This window comes from Entelurus aequoreus, linkage group LG21 (assembly GCF_033978785.1).
Source record: "Entelurus aequoreus isolate RoL-2023_Sb linkage group LG21, RoL_Eaeq_v1.1, whole genome shotgun sequence".
In the NCBI taxonomy this organism is placed as follows: Eukaryota; Metazoa; Chordata; class Actinopteri; order Syngnathiformes; family Syngnathidae; genus Entelurus; species Entelurus aequoreus.
This window is the reverse complement of record NC_084751.1, coordinates 9,142,357-9,162,077: the sequence shown is the minus strand read 5'-3', so window position 1 is coordinate 9,162,077 and position 19,721 is coordinate 9,142,357. Positions and strand designations below refer to the sequence as shown.

Sequence of the window (19,721 nt, the reverse complement as noted above, 5' to 3'; positions counted from 1 at the left end):
CATCGATGTAGTTCCATTCTGGATGACATCATTGATGTACTTTCATCATGGATGACATCATCGATGTACTTTCATTCTGGATGACATCATCGATGTAGTTCCATTCTGGTTGACATCATCGATGTAGTTCCATTCTGGATGACATCATCGATGTAGTTCCATTCTGGATGACATCATCGATGTACTTTCATTCTGGATGACATCATCGATGTAGTTCCATCCTGGATGACATCATCGATGTAGTTCCATTCTGGATGACATCATCGATGTACTTTCATTCTGGATGACATCATCGATGTAGTTCCATTCTGGATGACATCATTGATGTACTTTCATCATGGATGACATCATCGATGTACTTTCATTCTGGATGACATCATCGATGTAGTTCCATTCTGGTTGACATCATCGATGTAGTTCCATTCTGGATGACATCATCGATGTAGTTCCATTCTGGATGACATCATCGATGTACTTTCATTCTGGATGACATCATCGATGTAGTTCCATTCTGGATGACATCATCGATGTAGTTTCATTCTGGATGACATCATCGATGTAGTTTCATTCTGGATGACATCATCGATGTAGTTCCATTCTGGATGACATCATCGATGTACTTTCATTCTGGATGACATCATCGATGTACTTTCATTCTGGATGACATCATCGATGTAGTTCCATTCTGGATGACATCATCGATGTACTTTCATTCCGGATGACATCATCGATGTACTTTCATTCTGGATGACATCATCGATGTACTTTCATTCTGGATGCGTGCAGCGAACGTGCACGTGAAGCAGCTGTTTTGGAACCTTTTCACATTGTTGACGTATGTGACGTCACGGTAGCATGTCGACCAGGTGAACTTTTCACTAGTATGTGCTAACGTTTAAGAAGAGTTGCCATGGTAACCAGCACAGCTGTCGTCCAGCTCTATGTTGCGCAGGGAAATCACGTGATGTCTTGCTGCATGAGTATATATGCAAAAAAAAAAGAAGGAATGTGCGCATGTGTTGACTTTTTATACTTGTTTGTCAGTGACGTCATCAGTGATGTGAAGTTGCACTACGGGTTTTTAATGCAATAAAAAATGAATGCTAACGTTGTGGGTTTTTTGTACGTTCAACAATGTTGCCATCTAGTGGCTAAAAGATGACATTACACAATGTTGGAACACTAAATGTAAAAAAGTGGCGACCCCACTGTTTTTTTTTTAAATTGATTGAAACTTGTATTAGTAGATTGCACAGTAGTACAGTACATATTCCGTACAATTGACCACTAAATGGTAACACCCCAATAAGTTATTCAACTTGTTTAAGTCAGGGTCCAAGTAAATAAATTCTTGGTAGAAATGTAGAGACGAATATAACTGTACATGTGATGAATACAGTTAATAGTAACCTTTTAGTGAACAAATGTGTTTTCCATTGTCAATATAATTTGCCAAATATATCTGCTCTGGTTTTTTATTTATGTTATTTATTTATTTTTTACACGAGGACCACTTTATTTTACTTTCTATATACCTTTATTTATAAATGTCAACATTTACAAACAGTTGAGGAATAATAATCAACATAAGTACATAAACAGTACAGGGGGTTATATCTGCTCTGGTATATTTACTCTGGAGTCTCATGACAACAACGGCGTTACTATTTCCGGATGGCGTTTCAAAACAACACCTCTAGTTCCAATATTTGTCACAAAGACGAAACGAAAAAACAGTTTTAACCCTCAATATTGATATATTTTATAACTTACGTCATCGTAGCGGTGACTTTTTGAGCCAACGCCCGTTAAATAATCCTGCTTCAAAAACAATATCGTTTATTTTGAAAGGCCACGCAGGTGTACTTCCGCTGCTGGAGTCGAAGACGGAAACGTCCAAAATCGAGCATCGGCGAGGAGGAGATGCCGCAGAGATGGACGCACGTCGGATGTCAGTCGCCATTCCTCAACGGAAGTCAGACAAGGAAGGTCTGCGTGCTTTTTATTTTCTAGAAGGAAAAGTCAGCGCTGAGATGAAGTTAGCTGTTAGCTTCTGCTAGCATGTGCTAATGTTATGATCGATGTGATGACGCAATGAGGCGTCCTGCTCACTTCATTTATGATCGTATGTTCTTTTAAGTTAAGGTCATTGCTCACTGAAGTAATATAAATGCACGAACTATTACACTGTAACACTTTAGACATGGCGTATTCCGTCACGTGACTTCTTCCCGGAAGTGAAAAGCAGTGGTGGTCAATCAAGCCAAGATGGCTGTTGTACAGCAAGCATAGGAATACATCCATATACTAACTATTAGGGATAGAGATGGCCGATAATATCGGCCTGCCGATATTATCTGCCGATATTATCTTTAAAATGTAATATTGGAAATGATCAGTATCGTTTTTTTTATTATCGATATCGTTTTTTTTGTGTGTTTTTTTTTTAATTAAATCCACATAAAAAACACAAGATACACTTACAATTAGTGCACCAACCCAAAAAACCTCCCTCCCCCATTTACACTCATTCACACAAAAGGGTTGTTTCTTTCTGTTATTAATATTCTGCTTCCTACATTATATATCAATATATATCAATACAGTCTGCAAGGGATACAGTCCGTAAGCACACATGATTGTGCGTGCTGCTGCTCCACTAATAGTACTAACCTTTAACAGTTAATTTGACTCATTTTCATTCATTACTAGTTTCTATGTAACTGTTTTTATATTGTTTTACTTTCTTTTTTATTCAAGATTTTTTTTTAAATTTATTTATCTTATTTTATTTTATTATTAATATTCTAAAAAAGTACCTTATCTTCACCATACCTGGTTGTCCAAATTAGGCATAATAATGTGTTAATTCCACGACTGTTCCCTAATTAGGGATGTCGGCAAAAAGCCGTTATCGGACATCCCTAATTAGGGATGTCCGATAACGGCTTTTTGCCGATATCCGATATTGTCCAACTCTTTAATTACCGATACCGATATCAACCGATACAGATATATACAGTCGTGGAATTAACACATTATTATGCCTAATTTGGACAACCAGGTATGGTGAAGATAAGGTCATTTTTTAGAATATTAATAATAAAATAAAATAAGATAAATAAATTTAAAAACAATTCTTGAATAAAAAAGAAAGTAAAACAATATAAAAACAGTTACATAGAAACTAGTAATGAATGAAAATGAGTCAAATGAAGTGTTAAAGGTTAGTACTATTAGTGGAGCAGCAGCACGCACAATCATGTGTGCTTACGGACTGTATCCCTTGCAGACTGTATTGATATATATTGATATATAATGTAGGAAGCAGAATATTAATAACAGAAAGAAACAACCCTTTAGTGTGAATGAGTGTAAATGGGGGAGGGAGTTTTTTTGGGTTGGTGCACTAATTGTAAGTGTATCATGTGTTTTTTATGTTGATTTAATTAAAATAAAATAAAATTAAATAAAAATTATAATATTATATATTATAATAATTTAAAAAACAATACAGATCATTTCCGATATTATATTTTAAAGCAATGTCAACATTGTGTACGTGTTGAAAGATTAATTAATGATTGTTTATCAAAATATAACTATAGATGTCAACATTGTGTACGTGCTGAAAGATTAATTAATGATTGTTTATCAAAATATAACTATAGATGTCAACATTGTGTACGTGTTGAAAGATTAATTAATGATTGTTTATCAAAATATAACTATAGATGTCAACATTGTGTATGTGCTGAAAGATTAATTTATGATTGTTTATCAAAATATAACTATAGATGTCAACATTGTGTATGTGCTGAAAGATTAATTAATGATTGTTTATCAAAATATAACTATAGATGTCAACATTGTGTACGTGCTGAAAGATTAATTAATGATTGTTTATCAAAATATAACTATAGATGTCAACATTGTGTATGTGCTGAAAGATTAATTAATGATTGTTTATCAAAATATAACTATAGATGTCAACATTGTGTACGTGCTGAAAGATTAATTAATGATTGTTTATCAAAATATAACTATAGATGTCAACATTGTGTATGTGCTGAAAGATTCATTTATGATTGTTTATCAAAATATAACTATAGATGTCAACATTGTGTACATGTTGAAAGAGTCAATTATGATTGTTGCCTTTGGTAAAAACTTTTAGGTTTTGCTCACATTTGCTTTCTTTTATTTAGACTCGCCAGGTTGGTGCTTTTCAAAACACTCGCAGGAAACACGTGTGTAAGAAATACAAATAATATCAAGATAATAATTATATGGGAAACATAACAAACTTTAAAAGTATATCTACACACCTTTAACGGAGTGATCACTGCAAACGTGTGCATTCTTCGACTCTGCTGTGAGCTGCTTTCCTCGTCGTTGTTTCCAAAAATCTTGCACTTTTCCCGCCCTTTTTGATTACCTCTCGAGGAACTCTGAAGAAACATTTTTCCTTTCCACGATTTGAACGGTTCGTACAGCCAAAAACAACACAAGCATGGAGGAAGGCTAAATGGCGCCGAGTGGCCATGGAGAACAGAGCTTGCTGCACCACCAGCAGTAGTCATTGACCTCAGTAACATCCCAGCAATGGATACAGGAGTCTTGTCCCCATACCAATACTTTGGTACAGGTACCAAAATGTGTTTCGATACTTTTCTAAATAAAGGGGACCACAAAAAAATGGCATTATTGGCTTTTGTTTTAACCAAAAGTCTTAGAGTACATGAAACATATTTTTATTATTGTAATTTAGTCCTTCAATAAAATGTTGAACATACAAGACAACTTAATGTCTTTTAGTAGTAAGTAAACAAACAAAGACTCCTAATTAGTCTGCTGACGTATGCAGTAACATATTGTGTCATTTATACACCTATTATTTTGTACACATTATGAGGGACAAACTGTAAACATGAATTATTAATCCACTTGTTCATTTACTGTTAATATCTGCTTATTTTCTGTTTCAACATGTTCTATCTACACTTCTGTTAAAATGTAATAATCACTTATTCTTCTCTTCTTTGATACTTTACATTAGTTTTGGATTAGGGATGTCCGATAATGGCTTTTTGCCGATATCCGATATGCCGATATTGTCCAACTCTTTAATTACCGATACCGATATCAACCGATACCAACCGATATATACAGTCGTGGAATTAACACATTATTATGCCTAATTTGGACAACCAGGTATGGTGAAGATAAGGTACTTTTTTAAAAATATGAATCAAATAAAATAAGATAAATAAATTAAAAACATTTTCTTGAATAAAAAAGAAAGTAAAACAATATAAAAACAGTTACATAGAAACTAATAATTAATGAAAATTAGTAAAATTAACTGTTAAAGGTTAGTACTATTAGTGGAGCAGCAGCACGCACAATCATGTGTGCTTACGGACTGTATCCCTTGCAGACTGTATTGATATATATTGATATATAATGTAGGAAGCAGAATATTAATAACAGAAAGAAACAACCCTTTTGTGTGAATGAGTGTAAATGGGGGAGGGAGGTTTTTTGGGTTGGTGCACTAATTGTAAGTGTATCTTGTGTTTTTTATGTCGATTTAATAAAAAATAAAAAAAATAAAAAAAAACAAACAAACAAAAAAACGATACTGATAATAAAAAAAACGATACCGATAATTTCCGATATTACATTTTAACGCATTTATCGGCCGATAATATCGGTCTGCCGATATTATCGGACATCTCTATTTTGGATGATACCACACATTTAGGTATCGATCCGATACCGAGTAGTTACAGGATCATACATATTCAAAGTCCTCATGTGTCCAGGGACGTATTTACTGACTTTATAAACATAATATGATTTTTTTTTAAAAGGAAAAAAGATTTTGTGACGATAACAAATATCGATGTAATCATAGTAGTATCGACTAAATTGTACTTGGTATCATTACAGTGGATGTCAGGTGTAGATCCACCCATGGCGTTTGTTTACATTCAGGCGCCGGTGAGCTATTGTATCCTCCTACGGTGTGCAGTGAAGCATGTTGAGCTATTCCTCATCCTCCAGTGATAATGATACTTGTAAGAAACTTACTTTATTTGTCACCATGGAGGCGAGGATTAGTGATTTAGAAGTAGCTAAAACACTGCCGACTGTGGGTGGGTGTTAGCTGCTAGCTAGTTAACCATGTCTTAAATCAATCAATCAATCAATCAATCAATCAATCAATGTTTACGTATGTAGCCCTAAATCACAAGTGTCTCAAAGGGCTGCACAAGCCACAACGACATTAGCACCTCTTCCTGAGGGGCGTGTCAGTGTTATAACTTCACCTTTATCTTGACTTTTTACACCAAAATGCATCCAATCTCCCTTTTCTGTCCACGCACTGTGTCTGCTTGTAAGTACTCTGTGTGAGCGCGCTGCCGAACATGCTCGTAAAACCAGCAATGTCACGACGAACCGGTACTTTTCAAACATAGTATAGTACCGTTTTTGATTCATTAGCACCGCGATACTATACTAGTAGCGGTACAACCCTAGTAGGCAGAGTGGATGATCTTAGGTACGAGTAATAAAAACATGTGCTTATTGCGTTGAAAAATAGTGCAAATAATGCGTGAAAAAAGGGTAATGCATCCAACAAGAAAGATGAACAGGTGGATGCACATTTGACCACGAGAAAGTTGTTTCTAGTCCGGTCACGGTGGTTTTCTTCCCATTTTAGTTTTGCCAGCGGACGTCTTGAAAGTGATCGTCGTTAAAGAGGAGCAGCAGGAGTGGCGTGCCGGTGCAGAGCAGGAGGATGCCCAGCCGGCCCGCGGCAAAGACGAGGAGAACGGACCGACCTGGACTCAGTTCTCGTTGACTCGGGTCCACGTGAAGGGCGAAGACGGCAAAGACTTTCCCGAGACACGCGGCAACCTCAGCAGGCGCTCGGCCCAGCAAGCGGCCGCGGAGTCGGACGGAGGCCGCAGTGGCGGATCAGAAACGGACCGCAGATCCCACGTGGACACGGACGACAGCGACCGGACTAACGGACCCCGGACCAGGAACCAGGAGACCAGTTCTCGCCCCGGTAAGAAATTTGACTGCTCCGAATGCGACAAAACCTTCGAGCACAAGCGCAACCTGAAGCGACACGTGAGGCGCCACACGGGGGAGAAACCATTCTGCTGCTCGGTGTGCGCCAAAACCTTCCGCCAGCGCTCCAACCTGGTGGTGCACGCCCGCACCCACACGGGCGTCAAGCCTTTCGCCTGCCGGCTGTGCCACACCCGCTTCAGCCAGCGCATCTCGCTGGTGCTGCACGTCAGGACGCACACCGGGGAGAAACCCTTCCCCTGCCCGCTGTGCGGCGAGCGCTTCTCCCGCAAGGGGACCGTGACGTCGCACATGCGCACGCACACGGGCGAGAAGCCGTTCGGGTGCGGCACGTGCGACCGGCGCTTCGCGTTCAAGTGTCAGGTGGCCAAGCACAAGTGTGCGGGGAAATGAACGTGTTGCACCTTTTAAACGGCGTTCCAAGAAGCTGGAGGACCTCTGATCGGTTTTTGGATTTGGAAACAATGTCCTTCTTTAACCAAAGAGTTTGGACACACCTTCTTCTCATTTCAGTGTGTTTTCTTTATTTTCATCACTACTTACATTGTAGATTGTCACATGAAAACTACGAATGTGGATTCACAGTCGTGCTCATAAGTTGACATACCCTGGGACAGGAGTCGGCAACCCAAAATGTTGAAAGAGCCATATTGGGACCAAAAATACAAAAACAAATCTGTCTGGAGCCGCAAAAAATGAAAGGCCATATTACATACAGATAGTGTGAACTAAGAGGACTTAAAGGAAACTAAATGCGCTCAAATATAGCTACAAATGAGGCATGATGATGCAATATGTACATATAGCTAGCCTAAATAGCATGTTAGCATGGATTAGCTTGCAGTGACCAAATATGTCTGATTAGCACTCCACACAAGTCAATAACATCAACACAACTCACCTTTGTGTCTCATGTCTTGGCCACTAATACACCCCCATACCACCACTTTGCGCCTAGAACAATCCGGATGGTTCTTTTCCTCTTCGGTCCGGAGGACACGACGTCCACAGTTTCCAAAAACAATTTGAAATGTGGACTCGTCAGACCACGGAACACTTTTCCGCTTTGCATCAGTCCATCTTAGACGAGCTCGGGCCCAGCGAAGCCGACTGCGTTTCTGGGTGTTGTTGATAAGAACGGTTTTCGCCTTGCATAGGAGAGTTTTAACTTGCACTTGCAGATGTAGCGACCAACTGTAGTTACTGACAGTGGGTTTCTGAAGTGTTCCTGAGCCCATGTGGTGATATCCTTTACACACTGATGTGGCTTTTTGATGCAGTACCGCCTGAGGGATGGAAGGTGTGTAATATCATGGCTTACGTGCAGTGATTTCTCCAGATTCTCTGAACCTTTTAAAGATATTACGGAGCGTAGATGGTGAAATCCCTAAATTCCTTGCAGTAGCTGGTTGAGAAATGTTGTTCTTCAACAATTTGCTCAGGCATTTGTTGACAAAGTGGTGACCCTCGCCCCGTCCTCGTTTGTGAATGACTGAGCATTTCATGGAATCTACTTTTACACCCAATCATGGCACCCACCTGTTCCCAATTAGCCTGCACACCTGTGGGATGTTCCAAATAAGTGTTTGATGAGCATTCCTCAACTTTATCGGTATTTATTGCCACCTTTCCCAACTTATTTGTCACGTGTTGCTGCCATCAAATTCTAAAGTTAATGATTATTTGCAAAAAAAAAAAAATGTTTTATGAGTTTGAACATCAAATATGTTGTCTTTGTAGCATATTCAACTGAATATGACTTGAAAATGATTTGCAAATCATTGTATTCCGTTTATATTTACATCTAACACCATTTCCCAACTCATATGGAAACAGGGTTTGTATATATATACTGTATCTATATACTGTATCTATATATATATATATATATATATATATATATATATATATATATATATATATATATATATATATATATATATATATATATATGTATATATACATATATACATATATATACACTACCGTTCAAAAGTTTGGGGTCACATTGAAATGTCCTTATTTTTGAAGGAAAAGCACTGTACTTTTCAATGAAGATAACTTTAAACTAGTCTTAACTTTATAGAAATACACTCTATACATTGCTAATGTGCTAAATGACTATTCTAGCTGCAAATGTCTGCTTTTTGGTGCAATATCTACATAGGTGTATAGAGGCCCATTTCCAGCAACTATCACTCCAGTGTTCTAATTAGAGATGTCCGATAATATCGGCCGGCCGATATTATCGGCCGATAAATGCTTTAAAATATAATATCGGAAATTATCGGTATCGTTTTTTTTATTATCGGTATCGTTTTTTTCTGTTTTTTTTAATGAAATCAACATAAAAAACACAAGATACACTTACAATTAGTGCACCAACCCAAAAAACCTCCCTCCCCCATTTACACTCATTCACACAAAAGGGTTGTTTCTTTCTGTTATCAATATTCTGCTTCCTACATTATATATCAATATATATCAATACAGTCTGCAAGGGATACAGTCCGTAAGCACACATGATTGTGCGTGCTGCTGCTCCACTAATAGTACTAACCTTTAACACTTAATTATACTAATTTTCATTAATTACTAGTTTCTATGTAACTGATTTTATATTGTTTTACTTTCTTTTTTATTCAAGAATTTTTTTTAAATTTATTTATCTTATTTTATTTTATTATTAATATTCTAAAAAAGGACCTTATCTTCACCATACCTGGTTGTCCAAATTAGGCATAATAATGGGTTAATTCCACGACTGTTCCCTAATTAGGGATGTCGGCAAAAAGCCATTATCGAACATTCCTAATTTGGGACGTCCGATAATGGCTTTTTGCCGATATCTGATATTCCGATATTGTCCAACTCTTTAATTACCGATACCGATATCAACCGATACCGATATCAACCGATACTGATATATCAGATATCCCGATATTGTCCAACTCTTTAATTTCCGATACCGATATCAACTGATACCGAAATATACAGTTGTGGAATTAACACATTATTATGCCTAATTTGGACAACCAAGTATGGTGAAGATAAGGTCCTTTTAAAAAAAAAATTAAAAAAAAGATAAATTAATTAAAAACATTTTCTTGAATTAAAAAGAAAGTAAAACAATATAAAAACAGTTACATAGAAACTAGTAATGAATGAAAATGAGTCAAATGAACTGTTAAAGGTTAGTACTATTAGTGGAGCAGCAGCACGCACAATCATGTGTGCTTACGGACTGTATCCCTTGCAGACTGTATTGATATATATTGATATATAATGTAGGAAGCAGAATATTAATGATTGTGCGTGCTGCTGCTCCACTAATAGTACTAACCTTTAACAGTTAATTTTACTAATTTTCATTAATTACTAGTTTCTATGTAACTGTTTTTATATTGTTTTACTTTCTTTTTTATTCAAAAAATGTTTTTAATTTATTTATCTTATTTTATTAATTTTAAAAAAAAGGACCTTATCTTCACCATACCTGGTTGTCCTAATTAGGCATAATAATGTGTTAATTCCACAACTGTATATATCAGTATCGGTATCGGTTGATATCGGTATCGGTAATTAAAGAGTTAGACAATATCGGAATATCGGCAAAAAGCCATTATCGGACATCCCTAGTTCTAATGGTACAATGTGTTTGCTCATTGGCTCAGAAGGCTAATTGATGATTAGAAAACCCTTGTGCAATCATGTTCACACATCTGAAAACACTTTAGCTCGTTACAGAAGCTACAAAACTGAACTTCCGTAGAGCAGATTGAGTTTCTGGAGCATCACATTTGTGGGGTCAATTAAACGCTCAAAATGGCCAGAAAAAGACAACTTTCATCTGAAACTCGACAGTCTATTCTTGTTCTTAGAAATGAAGGCTATTCCACTAAATTGTTTGGGTGACCCCAAACTTTTGAACGGTAGTGTATATATATATATATATATATATATATATATATATATATATATATATATATATATATATATATAAAAAGAAATACTTGAATTTCAGTGTTCATTTATTTACACATATACACACACATAACACTCCTCTCCACATGGTTGTATTAGAAGGTGCAGCCAGTAGCACAGCTCTGTCACACGGTCAGGTTTTGAAGGACGATGTTGTCGAGGGGGAACGCAGTCATCATCTTTGTGGTCACAGCTACAAAGAAGTCTCTCACTGCCCTGTCACACATGATCAGATCAAAAATGACAGCCACTGTATGATGGGATAAGATGATTTATGACAATAATCCTAATGTTTACTTGATCATCGTCGGGACAGAGGAGGAAAGTTCATCCATGTTGTCCTCCAGGAGGTTTTGTGCAGCTCCTCCAAGAAAGAGTTCGCCGTCTGCCAACTGTAGGCTGGCATCCTTGAACTCGATGTCCTTCAGTGGGACGTCAGCAACAAGGACGGAAGGGAGAAATCTTCCCATGAATCTTTTCACCAGGCGGGTCATCTCCTGGTGCGCCCTCACCACCCCAACCAGGACTCCTTCAGCCTAGAAACACACGATGGATTAACAGTTATAAAACAATTATCATCATTATTTATCTTTTGATAGGCTGGCTGACCTGAAACATGACATTGAAGTCTGCCAGTGGTTTCAGGGCCTGGGAGAGGAAGAGGAAGAAGAACTTTGTCTTCTTGCTGGTTAGATGCTCCGCCAGCATGTTCACCTGGCCGGGCTCCTCCGCATCCTCGTGACTGGCAAAATGTGCGTGCAGTGCGTCCCACTGGCTGAGCACCCGGTTGATGCAAGTCAGCAGGCTGAGCCACCTGGTCGCACAGTCTCGGAGCGTCTTCAGAGTTTCTGAGTCTGCGAACTCCACAAACTCGTTGGAGATTTCACAACGTTTGGCACTGAAGTTGAGAAAGATTTAAAAAAAAAAACAGGAAAGAAATTGTTGAATATTGAAAAGCCAGGGAAGCAAAACTACAGCCAATAACTGTCAAATTGTGGCACAGAGGCTCTCTTTTAACTGTGGAGGATGCATATATGCAGGGCCGGCCCGTGGCATAGGCCGTATAGGCAAATGCTAAGGGCGCCGTCCATCAGGGGGCGCCACGCCAGTGCCACAAATGTTGGAGGGAAAAAAAAAAAAAAGTCGGTACTATTATTTCTAAATACATAAAATAATCCCACGTTAATTAAAATGCAAAGTAAAGCCTATTTAATAGAAATATTATTTGTTGCGCCCCCTCCCTTCCCGTATCATGACTCTTTTTGGACGTCACCACATAAAAAAAATCAACACAAGATGTCAAAACGGCCAAAACTGTCAGGTGCCCAGGGGAGAAAAGAAGAGGAGAAACGAGAAAAAGACAGAGGTAGCAGGTAGGTAACGTTAGCCGACATGAAATTATTTGTCTGTTACCGAATGTGATAGTAACCTGGCTTTTTAGCAATAAGCTAATGTTACATGATTCGGCAATTGCTAATCAATAAATAGCTAGTTCTGTTTTAACGTCGGGTTAATATTGTGGAGGGGGCTAAATTGTTATGGAAAATAATAATGTAACGTTAGGTAATTACAGTACTCCCTGGTGTACAGTAATTTGTAAGTCATTCTAGTTAATGCAATATTAAAAAGCACAAATAGAGAACTGTAGGATCCCCTTTTTTTGTAATATAGTTGTTAAAGTCATACTGGTTTGATATCTTGTTTTGTGCAGTGCCTTATTTATATTTTATTTTTAATTTATTTTATGCAACTTGTTGACACATTTTATTTTGTGTTTATGTATGTAAAAAATATTGTATTTCATATATTCATTTTTTATTTTTTGTATTCATTTATTTATCCATATTTTTTTAATCTTGTTAACTATTCTGATTGTTAATTTGCTTTCTTTAAGTAAAAAAAAAGGTCAAAGACAAAGCTATTCGGTTTCTTGTGAGTATATACACTTCACTGCCGATGTGGGGGGGCGCCACCTAAAATCTTGCCTAGGGCGCCAGATTGGTTAGGGCCGGGCCCGCATATATGTTTAAGAGTTATTTCTCTATTCATAGCCATGTTTGGAGCAGCTAGTACTTTTCCTTTGTATATTCTACCAGTCTCTTCAGATAGTCTGTTTAGTGTCTGAAACCATCAGGAATGTGAAACCAAACCCCCAAATCATCCTTATCAGTGTTGCGAGGGGGAGAGGGAGGGGGGGGGGGGGGCTTTCTTTGTGTGCAATGAGTTGGCTTTTCCGTTTGAATGTCAGATCAACTAGATTAGCCGATATGAATGTATTGGTTAAGCCGATCTCCTAAAGCTTTCGTAAAACATGAAAATATTCCAATTCTGTCTTGATGGTCCTTCTTACTCAGCATATATGTCATCGAAAGAACTTGGGATTGACCAGTAATTTAGATTCAATGGGAGGAATAGCTGGTCGAGGCAACACAACTTATGTGCAAGTGTAACATGCGGTGTCGCAATATGCTTACCTGATGTCAAAGTGAGCATATATACTGCTGAGGATGTCTTCAATAGGCTGGCGTAGCGCCTGAATGCCACATCCTGCGGCCAGCTGGACCAGATGACAGACGCATCCCGTGTCAATCACTTCCATCGCTTCCTTGTCCAATTCCGGGGCAATGGCACCTATCAAAGACACAGTAATGAAAACACAGGGTTCATAATGTCACACATAAGTCGCTCCTGAGTATAAGTCGCACCCCCGGCCAAACTATGAAAAAAACTGTGACTTATAGTCCGAAAAATACGGTACTTATTAATGCCTTATTCGGCATGGCCTTATTCTAACCCTGACCAAATAACTCCAAATGAAGTCTTTATTACTTAGAATATGTTCCCCTAGTGCCCAAATATCTCTAAATTGAGTCTTTGTTACTTAGAATATGTTCCCCATACTAAAGTGTTACCAAAAACATAACTTTGTCTTCAATTTGGAAAAAAACTACACATTTTATTTTTCACTAAAGAAGGGTTCGGTGAAACTGGTGGGGTTCGATACCTCCAACAAGGTTAAGAACCACCAATAACCCACCAGGGGGCCAAAGAAAGTCGCAAGTGCCAGCGCTTTGAGAAAAAAGCTGATCGACACTATTGAGTTCAAGAAAGAACAAAACTTTTGTCACACTTTTGAGACAATGTTTATCATTTTATAACCAAACTTGAATCTAATTTGATGCATGTTTTGTACTAAAACTAATTCAAAGGGAAGAACTTTTTTTTAAAATATATATTTGGGAAAAATACCAATAGTAACATCATTAGAACCTAAATGGAAAAAAAAAAAGGAAATTGGATAAAATGGTCTAAAAAGGGGTAGGATTAAATAAGCTCTGCTTCTTCCTACTTCTTTTCGGACGTGCTGTAATGAAACAACTGGAAATGTGTGATGCATTACATCAGGGGTGTCCAAACTTTTTCCACTGAGGGCCGCACACGGAAAAATTAAAGCATGTGGGGGCCATTTTGATATTTTTCATTTTCAAACCATAACAAAATATATGCATTTTTTATTTATTTTACCTTTAGGGGTCCCGGGGACCATAAAGGGTCTCAGTCATTAAAATGTTAAAAATAAGTCAGATTATTATTGTTTTTTAATTTTTTAATGCTTACAGTAAATCTCTATGTCAACTTCAAGTTGATATAAAGTAATACAAATAAAAAAAATGTTTTATGGCTTTTCTGTCAAAAACAACTTAGTTTTTTTTTAATAGTAAAACTGAAATATGCAGTATTTAGTAATTAGAGCCCTAAAAGATCAATAATGCAGGACACCATTGATTTTCATTCTTTCCTATTTTTGAGTAATCACAGTGAAAAGATAAATAAAACATCACTAAATATATTTGGGATCCAAAAGGTGCCCCACTCATACGTTTTTATTAGGTTTTTATTTTACTTTCAACACTTAAGTTACGAGATCAAGTTCAGATATATCTGTCCATTTTATGCTGGAACTATTATTTGGTTTGTTTTATGCGCTTTTGTCAAAGAAAACTTTGATGTTTTTATATGGCTACTACACAATATATGCCATATTTACCACATAAAACATTTTAAAATTTTCAAAGACTCAATTTAGAGATTTTTGATTATTTATTTTTTTTGAGCAATGGCAAAAAAAGAAAACTGAAGAAAGACAAAAGAAAGAAAAAAAACAGCCTGCATGGCAGCTTTTGTGTCGACATTGCAACTTTTTCTCGTTAGATTTCACCTCATTCCACTTTTTTTAATGTTATTTTTTATTTTTTACAATAGTATTTCCAGAATGTGCGGCGGGCCGGTAAACAATTAGCTGCGGGCCGCAAATGGCCCCCCGGGCCGCACTTTGGACACCCCTGCCATTGTATTGTATGCATGTTCGAAATAAACTGAAACTGAACTGAGCTGCCATCTGGTGGTGTCAGAGGAGTATAACATACAATGGAATTTGGGGGAAAGAGTGTAAAAATAAGAACGAGCATGTCACTAAACATGAAGTACACGTTTGTTACTTATGGACTAAGTACATCATATCAAAATATGATTCTTAGTCGTTATTCTAATTAGGGTCCAATCGCCGCATGCGGCTCTTTAGCGCCGCCCTAGTGGCTCTCTGGAGATTTTTCAAAAATGTATGAAGAATGGAAAAAGATGAGGGGGAAAAAAATCTATTTTTTTTGTTTTAGTATGGTTTCTGTAGGAGGACAAACATAACACAAACCTCCCTAATTGTTATAAATCACACTGTTTATATTAAACGTGCTTCACTGATTCGAGTATTGGGCGAGCGCCGTTTTGTCCTACTAATTTCGGCGGTCCTTGAACTCACCGTATAGTTTGTTTACATGTATAACTTTCTCCGACTTTCTAGGACGTGTTTTATGCCACTTCTTTTTCTGTCTCATTTTGTCCACCACACTTTTAACGTTGTGCGTGAGTGCACAAAGGTGAGTTTTGTTGACGTTATTGACTTGTGTGGAGTGCTAATCAGACATATTTGGTCACTGCATGACTGCAAGCTAATCGATGCTAACATGCTATTTAGGCTAGCTATATGTACATATTGCATCATTATGCCTCATTTGTAGCTATTTTTGAGCTCATTTAGTTTCCTTTTAGTCCTCTTAATTAAATGTACATCTCATGACACATTTAATATGGCTTTTAATTTTTTGCGGCTCCAGACAGATTTATTTTTGGTCCAATATGGCTCGTTCAACATTTTGGGTTGCCGACCCCTGAACTATACACTCACCTTTCACTGTTTGAGTCGCCTCGGTTGTGCCATTCGCGTACTGGCGAGCGATCTCTGAATCCGGGAACATATCCTTCACGGATTTGTTGAAAACCTCCGCAAATGAGGCCGGGACGTTGCTTGCAGCGATCAGCATAGCCATCTTGGCCTCGGCGTAAGTTACCCCCTCAAGGTGGCCCATAATGCTGGGCTGGGAGCGCTGCGTCGTGGCCGCAGACTTGTGCTTCTCTGAGCGCTCATGGGCGACTACGTCCGTCCGGCCGCCGTGTTCAATGGAGAAGTCTGAGCTACAAAATGTGCAGGCAGCATAGCCCTTCCCCTTCGAGCTGTCCTGGATGAACTGAAACTCTTTTTTCCAACCATCTTGGAACTTGCAAACGTACTTCTTCTTCTTCTTAGTCGGCGTCGCCATGTCTCTTCTACTGATTGCCGCGCTTGACTTCCAGGTGTAACCGTTATTATTGTCCGGCCGGAAATGGCGCCCAGTGAAGGATGGTGTAGCAGTATTGTTGTCCGGGTGGAAATCGTGAGAAGTCCGTGTAAATGGTGGCACCGGCAGATTCTCGAGAGGGGCACTGATATCGGGAGGGTTAGCAAGTTTGTTTATAGCAGCGTTAGCCTGTTTTGGGAGGCGGAGTCAATATTGTAGCGGCTGGCTACGGGGTGTGAGCGAATGGCTTTGGCTGGGGGGCGGGACTTCCGGGGAAGTTAGGGAAGTGACATAGGTGAGGGCCGACATCCGGGCAACTGAGCTACATACGGGTTTTTTGAGCCGTAGCAACCAGACTGGCGTTGAAAACAAACCGTCGCCATTACTCTTTAACAAGTCGACCTACGCTGGTTAAACCCGTCATTCTGCCTCCAAAATGCCGAAAAACGGTGTTGTTTTTGGTTGTGCTAACCACAACTGGAAACAGGGAAAACAAAGGTTGTATTTTGTTCTGCCAAAGCGTGATAAAATCCCACAGAGACGAGACAAATGGCTCGCAGCTTTACACCGGGAAAACGAGGACGGTTCTCATTGGAGTCCCCCAAAGTCCCGGGTCGTGTGTTCGGATCACTTCGTTTCTGGTACATATCAGGAATAAAAATCCACCTTCTTAACCACAACTTGGCTATACCGTCCGTGCTAATGTTGTACTTGTTGAATTTGTACCTTATAACGTTCGACAGCTGAAGTTGTTGTTGTACAAAAATAACATGCGGTATATACTATATAGTCTATAGCAGGGGTCACCAACGCGGTGCCCGCGGGCACCAGGTAGCCCGTAAGGACCAGATGAGTAGCCCGCTGGCCTGTTCTAAAAATAGCTCAAATAGCAGCACTTACCAGTGAGCTGCCTCTATTTTTTAAATTTTATTTATTTACTAGCAAGCTGGTCTCGCTTTGCCTGACATTTTTAAATCTAAGAGAGACAAAACTCAAATAGAATTTGAAAATCCAAGAAAATATTTTAAAGACTTGGTCTTCACTTGTTTAAATAAATTCATAAATTTTTTTACTTTGCTTCTTATAACTTTTAGAAAGACAATTTTAGAGAAAAAATACAACCTTAAAAATAATTTTAGGATTTTTAAACACATATACCTTTTTACCTTTTAAATTCCTTCCTCTTCTTTCCTGACAATTTAAATCAATGTTCAAGTAAAACATTTTTTTATTATTGTAAAGAATAATAAATCAATTTTAATTTAATTCTTCATTTTAGCTTCTGTTTTTTCAACAAAGAATATTTGTAAAATATTTCTTCAAACTTATTATTATTAAAATTCAAAAAAATTATTCTGGCAAATCTAGAAAATCTGTAGAATCAAATTTAAATCTAATTTCAAAGTCTTTCGAATTTCTTTTAAAATTTTTGTTCTGGAAAATCTAGAAGAAATAATGATTTGTCTTTGTTAGAAATATAGCTTGGTCCAATTTGTTATATATTCTAACAAAGTGTAGATTGGATTTTAACCTATTTAAAACATGTCATCTAAATTCTAAAATGAATCTTAATCAGGAAAAATTACTAATGATGTTCCATAAATTATTTTTTTAATTTTTTCAAAAAGATTCGAATTAGCTAGTTTTTCTCTTCTTTTTTCAAAAAGGTTGGTGACCTTTGGTCTATAGCCTAGCTAGCTATTTTCGAAAACCGGTTTCGTTTAAATTTGCACTTAACAGTTGGGTTTTTAAAAACCAATAAACCCTATAATTTTCATGTTGCCATTTAATCAACTTTTCAAGACAGTCGCAAAATGCTGTCTGCAAGACTTTTCAATACAAAGACATATATTTTGTACATTATTCACCTGCTGTACTGCACCTTCATAAGGCTACAACTTACAAGGACCAGGCTACTAGGGGTCAGTCTGCTTTCTTTTGGGGTTTTTTGCCGGACATTCCAGTATTATTTACCAGTAATCTTGGTATTACTTTCCTTATTAGGTTATTTTGCCACCTCCCCCTTCTCTGTTTAAACTCTACTTTGTTGTACTTAAACAATACATGTAGCCCTCAAATCTCTCAATATTTTATACACTAACACTTGATCTTGTTGTTGATAACTCTTGCGTCTCTTTTTTGGTAGTGCGCAGGCTAAGCTAACTAGCAAGTTAAGCTAAGCCTGAGAAGCTTTAAAGTTCACTGAGACGAGTCTGACGTAAATAATACATTTTCGTTTTTTCACACGATACGCGAATAAGTAAAAATGCGTAAATGAAGGATTTAACGTCGACTTCCAAGCCACAACGCTAGTTAAATGCTTTTTCTGTCAATGCTGTGTTTGCTGTGAGCTGGTTTGTTTTCAACGAATTCCCGGTTGCTAGGGGATTGGTAGGCGGAAGTGACGTAGGTCCGCCCTCACCTATTGTTGACAGAGAGCGTTGGTTCGAGTTTTGCCGGGAAATTGGAGCTGTTGTGTGACTTAAATACATCTTGTGCAATAAATACAAGACAAACTAAGAAGTCTCTGAGCCTACATTCCTGGGATTATTCCAATATCAATATCAATCCCACACCAAGAAGATACATGTTCAATAGCGCCGATACTAACACTGATACCAACTTTTCTTAACTTCCCCCTTTTATCTTCATATCAGAATACAATTAGCGCAAATAAACATTTGACAAATGTTTGCCGTCGCAATTTTACAAAAGTAACTCAAAACAATAACCCAAAATAGCACATTTGACCCCGCCTTCCGCCCATGTGCAGCTGGGATAGGCTCCAGCTAGGGATGTGCGTATCTATCCTGTGGTATCGATATATCGATACTAACACGCTACTCATTTGGCATCACTTTTCTGAAAAAAGTATCGATATAAACCAAAAAACGGCGTGTGGGGGGTGCAAGCATCACTTTCAGATGTTTTTGATGACTTACTTAACTTACTATGTGC

The 19,721-nt window shown here is 37.8% G+C and overlaps 2 protein-coding genes across 2 annotated transcripts; one reads left to right on the top strand and one right to left on the bottom strand.

The window, feature by feature from the left end:
* Window positions 1–1,883: 1,883 nt before the first annotated feature.
* LOC133638882 (zinc finger protein 248-like) lies at window positions 1,884–8,762 on the top strand. Its single transcript, XM_062031899.1, has 2 exons — window positions 1,884–1,989; window positions 6,731–8,762. The coding sequence occupies exons 1-2, from the start codon at window positions 1,935–1,937 to the stop codon at window positions 7,498–7,500; spliced, it is 825 nt and encodes a 274-aa protein (XP_061887883.1). The 5' UTR covers window positions 1,884–1,934; the 3' UTR covers window positions 7,501–8,762.
* A 2,353-nt stretch (window positions 8,763–11,115) lies between these two features.
* Window positions 11,116–16,969, bottom strand: LOC133638881 (uncharacterized). Its single transcript, XM_062031898.1, has 5 exons — window positions 16,334–16,969; window positions 13,566–13,722; window positions 11,701–11,989; window positions 11,389–11,627; window positions 11,116–11,307 (listed from the first exon to the last, which is right to left on the bottom strand). Exons 1-5 carry the CDS (start codon window positions 16,743–16,745, stop codon window positions 11,217–11,219), a joined length of 1,188 nt encoding a protein of 395 aa, XP_061887882.1. The 5' UTR covers window positions 16,746–16,969; the 3' UTR covers window positions 11,116–11,216.
* Window positions 16,970–19,721: the final 2,752 nt, after the last annotated feature.

Coding starts and splice junctions, on each gene's coding strand:
- LOC133638882 (XM_062031899.1), top strand. CDS start 1,935: ATGGACGCACGTCGGATGTCAGTCGCCATTCCTCAACGGAAGTCAGAC. Junction 1,990..6,730: donor ACGGAAGTCAGACAAGGAAG/GTCTGCGTGCTT, acceptor TTCCCATTTTAG/TTTTGCCAGCGGACGTCTTG.
- LOC133638881 (XM_062031898.1), bottom strand. CDS start 16,745: ATGGCGACGCCGACTAAGAAGAAGAAGAAGTACGTTTGCAAGTTCCAA. Junction 13,723..16,333: donor GGCGACTCAAACAGTGAAAG/GTGAGTGTATAG, acceptor TGTCTTTGATAG/GTGCCATTGCCCCGGAATTG. Junction 11,990..13,565: donor TATGCTCACTTTGACATCAG/GTAAGCATATTG, acceptor TCTCAACTTCAG/TGCCAAACGTTGTGAAATCT.